Raw genomic sequence first — 9,557 nt, forward strand, 5'->3', positions numbered from 1 at the left:
CCCAGCACGGTCCCAGTTGCTCCCAGTTCCTCCTCCAGCTTTTGTCCAGTGTGTTCCCAGTTCTCCCAGTTGCCCCTAGTATAGTCCCAGTCACTCCCAGTATGATGCCAATCTTTTCCAGCAAGGCCCCAGTCACTTACACTTGCCCCAGTTGCCCCCAGCTTGGTCCCAGTTCCCCCCAGCACATTCCCAGTTGCTCCCAGTTTGTTCCCAGTCCCCACTCGAATGGTCTCAAGCACTCCCAGTATATCCCAGTAGTGCTGAACATTCTTGTAGTCATTCCCAGGCACTCCCAGTTACCTCAGCATGGTTCAGTTGCCCCCAGTATTATCCTAGTCACTCCCAGTACATCCCAGTTGTCACCAGCATGCACCCTGTCATTCCCAATTGTTCCCAGTTCCTCCCAGTGTGTGCACAGGTGGCTCCCAGCATGGGCCTGGCAGCTCCCAGTAACCCCCAGTCAGGGTCCAATCACACCCACCATTATCCCAGTGTCATTGTAGCCACTCCCACTATGACCCCAGTCACTCCGAGTCACTCCCAGTCTGATTCCATTGGCGCCCAGTGTGATCCCAGTTGCTCCGTGTCAATGCCAGCATGACCCCAGGAGCCTCCAGTACGATCCCTGTGACTCCCAGTATATCCCAGTATATCCCAGTCACTCCCACCTCCTCCCAGTTGCTTTCAGCACCCACTTGCTTTCATCATGATTCCAGTTGCTCACAGCCACTCCCAGTCAATGCCAGTATGATTCCAGTCACCCTCAGTGTAATCCCAATCTCACCCAGCATGGACCCAGCTGCTCCCCTTGTGATCCCAGTATGATGCCAGTTGCCCCCAGAATAGTTCCAGTTGTTCCCAGTTCCTCCCAGTATGATCCCATTTGCCCCTAGGATAGTCCCAGTCCCTCTCAGCATGGTCCCAGTCACACCCAGTTGCCCCCAGTGTAGATCCAGTCACTCCCAGTGTCCCCCAGCGTAGTCCCAGAGTTTGCCAGCATGGTCCCAGCTGTTTCCAGCGTGTTTCCAGTCACTCCAGTATGGTTACAGACAGAACCAGTATATCCCAGTTGCCCTCAGCATGCTCCTAGTCATTCTCAGGCCCTCCCAGTTGCCCCAGTAAGGTTCTCAGAATGATCCCAGTCTTTCCTAGTTACTCCCACTTACCTCCAGGATGGTCACAGTTTCTGTCAGTTGCCCAAAGTGTGGTCCCAGCTGCTCCCAGTATGGTCCCAGTTGTGGTCTCAGTCCCCTCAGCATGGTTCCAGTACTTTCTAGTTGATCCCGGCTGCTCCCAATGTGTCCCCATTTTCCTCCCAACATGAGCCCAGTAGCTCCCAGTAACTCCCAGTCAGGTTCCATTCATACCCATTGTAATCCCAGTGGCTCCCAGGATGATGCAATAGGACACCGAGTCACTCCCAGTATGGTTCCAGTCACTTCCAGGATGATCCCAGTCACCCTCAGTACGATGCCAGTTGCCCCAAACTCCCTGTCAACCCCATTATGATCCCAGTAGCCTCCAATATGATCCCAGTCACTTCCTGCCACTTCCAGTATGATCCCAGTTGCACCCAGTCACCCCCAGTATGATCCCAGTCATTCCCAGATACTCCCAGTATTATTCCAGTCATGCCCAGAGTGACTCCCTGTCACTCCCAGGCTGGGCCCAGTTTCTCCCAGTCACTTCCAGCATGGTTCCAGTCACGGCCAGCACCTTTCCAGTCAGTCCCAGTCTGGTTCCGGTAGGATCCCAGTCACTCTCAGATATTGCCAGTACTATTTCAGTCACTCCCAGTATGATCCCAGTCAGTTCCAATGGGATGCCAGTATGACCCCAGCATGGGCACAGCTGCTCCCATTATCATCCAGTGTGGTTCCAGTTGCTCCCATTTACCCCCACTGTGGTTTCAGTCTCTCCCAGTGCATCCCAGTTGCTCCCAGCATGTTCCCAGTCACTCCCAGTTTCCCTGAGTTGCTTCCAGTGTGATCCCAGTGTCTCACAGCCACTCCCAGTCACCCTCAGTGCAGTGCCAGTTGCAGCGGTACCTTCCTGAGCTAGCACATTGTCCTGGTACAGAGCAAACTGCTGCCTGCCCCAAGCGAGGACAGGTGGAGTCCCATCCTGGCCCAGGGAGGTGGGCGAACCACCGGCACGGGTTCGCCCTGGCTCCCGATGGCTGATGTGTGCAAAGGAGGTAGGATAAAACGGAGGGCCTCTCGTGGGAGCAGGAGGTTTATTGCAGGGTGAGAACCCACGAGGAGAGACCACCAGGTGGCTCGCTGAGCTATTTTTGTACCCCGACAAACAGGCGTGGAAAACACACAGTAACTAATGATACCTTGTCGCGACGGAGAGAAGACCCGGACGCTCAATGTGAGTGATCAGCAAGCTTCCGTTTATTGATCATTCGTGGATTACATATATAGCGTGGTTAATGAGGCTTATGCATATTCCAAAAGGCGCAAGCTGAGTGGTCCACGGCATTGCTGCAGACCCCTCCCTCTAGTTCCTCCTTTGTGGTCAGAAAGTTCCTCTTTTCTCATGCCTGAGTTCCTCTTTTCCCATGCCTCCCTGACCACAAGCTTTCTATTGTTAACTGTACTGCCCACCAAGGACATCATGTCCTTGCTGTATCAGCAGAAGGCCCTATGCAGCTGCAGAGGGTCTATGTGTCCTTTGTCACGTAGCTCAGCTATTACACAAGATGAGTGCGGTATTCTGCAAGATCTTGCTCTTTGAGCTGCAAAGGGTCTACGTGCCCTTTGTCACGTAGCCAGTTCTCCACAATACCTCAGCTAGGGGGTGTTACCGGGGCGGGGAGAGGGGGCTACAGCAATTGGGAACAGGGGTGGGTGGGGAGGAGCAACAGAGACCAATCAGCGACCGAATAACTCAGAGAAGAACCTAGATCCCTCTGGGAAAGCAGCCGGATATGGGGAAGGGGGATACATAGCTAAAAGGTAAGGCACGGATTTATGTATTTTTCGCAGCCTTATGAATGCTCAAGGCTTTTGGGGCTGGCTCTGGGGTTGGTCATGGTTCACTGCAACATCTCCCCCTTTTTTATTATTTCGAAGCAAATGGAGGTAGGTGTGGGAAGTTAGGGAGTAGGGGAAAAGGGAAAACATTCAGGGAAAGGGAACAGCAGGAAGAGGGCCGCAAGTTCTTCTTCAGATGGCATCTGGTGTGGGCACCTCTTCCAGGTGGTGGCTTTGGGGTCGTTGCTGTTCAGTGAGGTCAGGTGCAGTTTGACGAACTTTGCCAGCACCCACTTTGGTCGAGCTGGGGTCGACACGGCGGCATATCCCCTCCCCCAAGCTAGTAACTTGAACAGGCCCTCAACTTTGTGAGTCTCAGGGTCTTTGACCAGCACAGATGGATTTTCTTTTAGTTTAGTTGTGGTCGAATTTTTAATGTGCCATTATACCGGGGGGGCCAGGCTCTTTGAAGGAACAATTTAAAAAGTTAATGGTGAAGAGAGCCCTGCAGAGTCTCTCAATGGGCGAATTAGTCTCTGCTCCTCCTCACTGCTGGGCAAGGACTCTTTTGAGCGTCTGATGGGTATGCTCAGCTATAGATTGGCCCGTGGGAGAATAAGGGATACCTGTAGTGTGCTTAATTCCCCACGTGTCGAAGAACTGGTGGAGGTTCTTCGAGACGTATGCTGGTCTGTTGTCTGTCTTGATTTCTGCTGGCACCCCCAGAATGGCAAATGCCAACAGAAAGTGTTTGATGACATCTTTTGCCTTCTCCCCACAATGAGAAGAGGCAAAAACTGCTCCCAAGAAGGTGTCTACGGAGACGTGGATATACCTAGACCTCCCAAATTCGGGGATGTGAGTCACGTCAGTCTGCCACAGTTGGCAGCTATTGAGACGGCGCGGACATATGCCGGACCCTAGCGATGGGATCTGATGTTTTTGACAGTCTGGGCAAGTCACCACAATGGCCCTAGCTTGGCTGCGCGAAAGATGGAACATGCGGACCAAAGCCAGGACATTTTGATGGTAGAATCAACGGCTCAACTTTGCTTGTTGGAAGGTTCCCGGTAGTGATGCACGTGATATAATTTAGGATTTGAAACTTCTTTGAGCATTGAGTGCTCTGCTCTCTCTACCACTCCAGCCACATAGGCTGAATCAGTGACAATATTTATTGGTTCCTTTTGGAATCGCTCGAAGGCTCTGACTACTGTGGCTAACTCTGCAATTTGAGGAGATCCCTCAACTACTTCAATGTCTTTTTCCCACTCGGATGTTTGGGGATTTCTCCAAGTCAGAACAGATCTGTGAGAAGCCCCTGACCCATCTTTGAAAACTGTCAGGGCTCAAAGCGGTTTGTTGCTTCGAAACAATTTTGGGACCAATTTGCAATTCACATTAAAAAATTGGTGTGGCAAATGGTGGCTAGAGAGTTTCCCTGAGTAACTATCTAGGGCAAACTGCAGGCACTCGCTGCTCTGTAGAGCGAAATCAACATCATCTAATTTGAATGGCATGTAAATGCACGAGAATTCGCACCGTGCGAGAACGCAGAGGCGAGAGCTGGCCTTCCTTATCAGTTGCGCCATCAATTCTTGTGGTGTGGTAATGCTTTTGGACGGCTGGTGAGGCAAGAACACCCACTCTATGATTAAGAGGGGGTCCTTGATCCTCTCGTCCCGCTGAAAAGTAAGGCCTTGCAAGTGTGGTAGCTGGCCCATAATTATGAATTTGAACTGCAGGCCTGGTTCCATCCAGTGTGCCTGCTTGGTGGAAAGAGCTTTCTGGACCTTACCAAGGGCCTCCTGCGCCTCTGGGGTTAGGGATCGGGGAGAGTCCAACGCACCATCGCCTCGCAGCAGGTTAAAGAGGGGGCTGAGGCTTTCTGTGGAGATCCCTAACAGGGGCCAGACCCAGTTCACTGTACCACACAGTTGCTGCAGCTCGCGAGGGGTCCGGGGCTCGTCAGCTATGGCAAGCTGTTGGGGAGCGATGGTTGTCTCACGGATCTGGAGGCCAAGGTAGGTCAGGGGGCACAAGCGCTGGACCTTGTCAGGATGGACTACAAAACCTGCAGCTTCAGTTGCTCAGATTGTTAGATCTAGGGTTAAGTCTAAGCATGTTTCGTCTGGGGCACACACAAGGACGTCATCCATGTAATGGAGGATGATTGCCTCTGGAGCCTGTTTCCGGACAGGGGACAGGACCCGCACAACATACCAATGGCAAATGCTGGGGCTGTTTTTCATGCTCTGAGGCAGCACTGTCCAATGATATCTGCACATGGGGACTTGCCGATTAACAGATGGCACTGAGAAGGCAAATCTAGGAGCATTGCTGGGGTGCAGAGGTATGTGGAAGAAGCAGTCTTTGATGTCTATGACAGCTAGCTTCCACATATGAGGGAGCATTGATGGTGAGGGCATGCCTGGTTGTAGGGGTCCCATATCCTCCATGACTGCGTTAATTTTACACAGATTGTGCAAAAGCGTCCTTCCGTTTCATTTCGGTTTTGGGAGAACAAACACGGGGGAATTCCAAGGGCTATTAGTTGGGACTATGTGGCCCTTGGCAAGTTGCTCTTCCACGAGGGAAATGAGAGCGCAAAGTTTCTCGATGGATACCGGCCACTGTTCCTCCCATACGGGCATGTTAGGCAGCCAATTACTGCGTGGGTGGTCGCACTCAACAGTGGCCCGCCCTAAAAACCCTGGGCTGCTGGAATAACAGCTCGAGTTCCCCACTGGGACAAGGTATCTCTACCCCACAGGGTAAACTCTGCGTCAATAACAAAAGGCCGGATGGTAGGCAAATTTCCTTCCGGGCCTTGGATGGTCACATTTTGGGTGCTCCTTAAAGCTGTAGCTTTACCCCCAGTCCCAGCAGTGTTCCCAGCCACTTCAGGTGGGTTCAAGTTCCCATGCCTGAGGCCACTCTCTGCAAGAGATCACAGTGATGTCTGCCCCCGTATCCACCATACCTGGCATGCGAACTCGCTCACCCCCTTGGCTCAACTCACACTCAAGGGTTGGCCAGTTGGGTCCCATCACTTCTGCCCAGAACGCTTGTGCCTCTTGCTGGTTTGTTAGGCAACCTTTCGGGATGACTCGTCCTTGTGTGATCGTAGCACCTTCTGGAATAAAAAGAGGAGCATGATGACACTCAACCAGGAACACAAGCACCTCTCCCCCACCACTGGTGGTAAGGGGATGGATGGGAAGACTTCAGCTCCCGGGTGATCCAGTGCTGCAAGTCCTGTAATAAACGTGTCTGACTCCAGCGGGATGGGTATTGCCGCTTGGGCCAGAACAAGTCTATCACCAGTTTGTTTAACGAGGAGGCTGGAGGTCAGGGTGATGGGCACTGTCTTCCCCAGCTTCCAGGTGTAAAACTGAACTGCTGCATCAACTAGCTCAGCTTCTGTCCAGTCCTGTAAATTGTCCTTTTTTGATGGTACAGCAGCTCCATTTATGTCCTCACGCGGAGCTGTATCGCGCTGCTTGCTCAGTTTCCCAAGGGTGGTGCTTGGGTGTTCGGTCAGTGGCTGCAGCAACATCCCTGCCCCAGGTGGCCCGAACCTGGAATGAAAGGCTCAGGCACAGGTGTTACTGCCCGGGGTTCTTTGCATCCCTTTGCCCAGTGCCCCAGCTTCCCACAGCGATGACACCTGCTCTGGGGTGGAGGCTTCCCTCATTGACTCACCACCCCCACTACCCCTCTGCTTTTAGTATTTTGAATTTCGGAGGTGATTGACACCAACTTCACACAGGTTTCTACCATGAGATCTAAGGTGGGAGGAGGATCTAAAGGTAGGGCTCTGAGAACTGCCTTGCAGGCTTCGTTTGTGTTAGAGTGGGCCAACTCCGTCAGCAGCTGCTGTTGGAATTCATGCCCCTCTGTCTGCGAGCGAACGGCCTGTGTGAGGCGCTCTACAAACTCTACAAAGGGTTCTGATTGCCCTTGCAGGACTTGTGTGAAGTGGGTTTTTGGGGCAGCAGTGCTGGGAGTAAGGGACAGAGCTCTCTGAGCAGCCTGCTTGAGGTCTTGCAGGACTGATTCATTAGCAGCCTGATCTTGGGGCTTAGTCCAATCCTTTTCCCTGCAAAGGTGGTCTAAAGGAAGCACTGCAAGTTGGGCATCACTTTGGTAGGAAGCAAGAAGATCTCGCAGTGCCTTTTTCCACATTCTTTCCCAGAGAAGATACTCAGTTTGGCGTGCACTGCGGGTGGCTCCAGACAAGGGTGGAATATACTCGCAGTTCTTTTTCTTCTTTTGTTTTACACCGGTGAGGGGAGGATACGAGCCATGGGAAATAAACTGTCACATGCTCAGCAGAGTTTTTATGTCTCGGTGGTGGGTATTCTAAGTTATGATTTAAGTTTTCTAAGGGACTTCCAAAGCGCTTTATAAGGTGGATCTCATGCTACTTCCCTGCCGCTGCTGCTGAACATGTGCAGAACACTGGATTTTGGGCACGTGTTGTGCAATGGCTCGGGGAAGCAGCTGCCATGGGAGAAAAAGCAGTCTACCGGTACATGTCCCCATGTGCAGCTATTATTAACCCCCAGGACCCCAAAGTGGGGAGCCCAGAGAGGGGGGAGCGCCGTGATTTGCGGGACCCTCAACAGCCTGGAGAGGGGCAGGGGGGGCTCCTTGGAGCCCATCACCCCCAGCATCCCTAAGTGGGGAGACGCAAGAGGGGGGAGCTTTTTGGATTCCTGGGACTCCCAGCAGCCTGGGGAGGGCGGGGACCAAGTAGAGAGGGGGACCCCCAATACAAGCGTGACCCCCAGCAGCTGGGACAGGGGGAACCCCGAACACCAAAGAGGAGGGCAGAGACAAGGAACTCCTGGGAGGCTTTTTCAGAGCAGATTTTTATGGACACACGATGCCTGGTGACTTCTAGAGCGGGACTTGGGCAGAGAAACCTTCAAACTCAACGTGCTCATCCCTTGTTTTCGCCAGGCCAGGACTGCTGTGTTCAGTCTCTGTCTTCGGCGGTGATCGTGAGGCAGATGAGGGATTTTCGGACCGTCTCTTACACCCACCCCGTGGGATCATCGCCCCCCATCCCACAGGTGGCCGAGGAGGGGGAGCCTGGCCCAGAAATCCTGGGTTGGGGTTTTTTTTGCAGGGGGATGTTTGGAGAATGAAGAACTCCAAAACTGAGCAGAAAATGCCCCTTGTGGGGGACATTGGGGGGTCCCAGTGGTGGCTGCTGCCAGAGGCATTCTGGAGGAGCAGAGCCCTGTGGCCCCAAGGACCCGAAAGTGGGGAGCCCAGAGAGGGGGGAGCGCCGTGATTCACGGGACCCTCAACAGCCTGGAGAGGGGCAGGGGGGACTCCTTGGAGCCCATCACCCCCAGCATTCCTAAGTGGGGAGACAGAAGAGGGGGGAGCTTTTTGGATTCCTGGGACTCCCAGCAGCCTGGGGAGGGCGGGGACCAAGTAGAGAGGGGGACCCCCAATACAAGCGTGACCCCCAGCAGCTGGGACAGGGGGGAACCCTGAACACCAAAGGGGAGGGACCAGAGACAAGGAACTCCTGGGAGGCATTTTCAGAGTAGATTTTTTTGGACACAGGATGCCTGGTGTCTTCTAGAGATGGACTTGGGCAGAGGAACCTTCAAACTCAATGTGCTCATCCCTTGTTTTCCCCCCAAACCAGGATTTCCCATTCCCAAACCTCGGCCAGGTGGAGGAGGAGGCTGCGAGGAAGATGCCCCAGGACCCCCAGGCAGGTGAGGAGGAAGTCCCTGCCCGTTTCCCCCTCTCTCCTGCTCCATCTCCCAGCCCAGCATCGCCCCCGGCTGCAGGACAACCCCGCTGCCGACGCCGTCCTGCCGGGGACGGACTGGGGGGATCTCCTTCCCCTTCCGTGGCACGGAGGCAAATCCCATCCTCTCCTTGTCCTTCCTCCGCAGACAAGGAGCTGAGGACAGAGCCCAGGGAGGACAAATCCCCACAGGAGAACCTGGTGGAAGAGGCCGTTTTGAGCAGCTCCACAGCGCAGGAATCCAATGGGGAGGAAAATGCCCGGAGATGCCACAGGAGGAGGGGCTGCAAACCCAGCCCAGGGTGCTCTGAGGAGGACAGACCAACCCTGTGCCGGGAAGGTGGCCGGAGATTGAGCCGGAGCTCAGATCTGGTGGTCCATGAGCAGCTTCACAATGAGGAGAAGCCCTACAAGTGTGGGGAATGCCAGAAGAGCTTCAGCAAGAGCTCCCACCTGATCGTCCACCAGAGGATCCACAGTGGGGAACGGCCCTATGAGTGTGGGGAATGTGGGAAGGGCTTCAGATGCAGCTCCAACCTGATCCGCCACCAGATGATCCACACTGGGGAACGGCCCTACGCGTGTGGGGAATGTGGGAAGAGCTTCTGCCAGAGCTCCACCCTGCTCCGCCACCAGATGATCCATACTGGGGAACGGCTCTATGAGTGTGGGGAATGTGGGAAGAGCTTTGGAGAGAGCTCCACCCTGCTCCGCCACCAGATGATCCACACTGGGGAACGGCCCTATGAGTGTGGGGAGTGTGGGAAGGGTGTCAGATACAGCTCCCCCCTGATACG

The 9,557-nt window shown here is 54.1% G+C and overlaps 1 protein-coding gene across 1 annotated transcript in view; it reads left to right on the top strand.

Annotated features, from left to right (window-relative positions):
* Window positions 1-7,950: 7,950 nt before the first annotated feature.
* LOC103613454 (zinc finger protein OZF) overlaps window positions 7,951-9,557 on the top strand; it is a 2,374-nt gene continuing 767 nt past the window's right edge. The window contains 3 exon segments of the mRNA XM_008631275.2: window positions 7,951-8,062; window positions 8,653-8,725; window positions 8,909-9,531. Of these exon segments, the coding sequence (XP_008629497.2) occupies window positions 8,000-8,062; window positions 8,653-8,725; window positions 8,909-9,531 (759 nt within the window). The 5' untranslated portion in view covers window positions 7,951-7,999.

This window comes from Corvus brachyrhynchos, unplaced genomic scaffold, assembly GCF_000691975.1.
Source record: "Corvus brachyrhynchos isolate BGI_N302 unplaced genomic scaffold, ASM69197v1 scaffold890, whole genome shotgun sequence".
NCBI lineage: Eukaryota > Metazoa > Chordata > Aves > Passeriformes > Corvidae > Corvus > Corvus brachyrhynchos.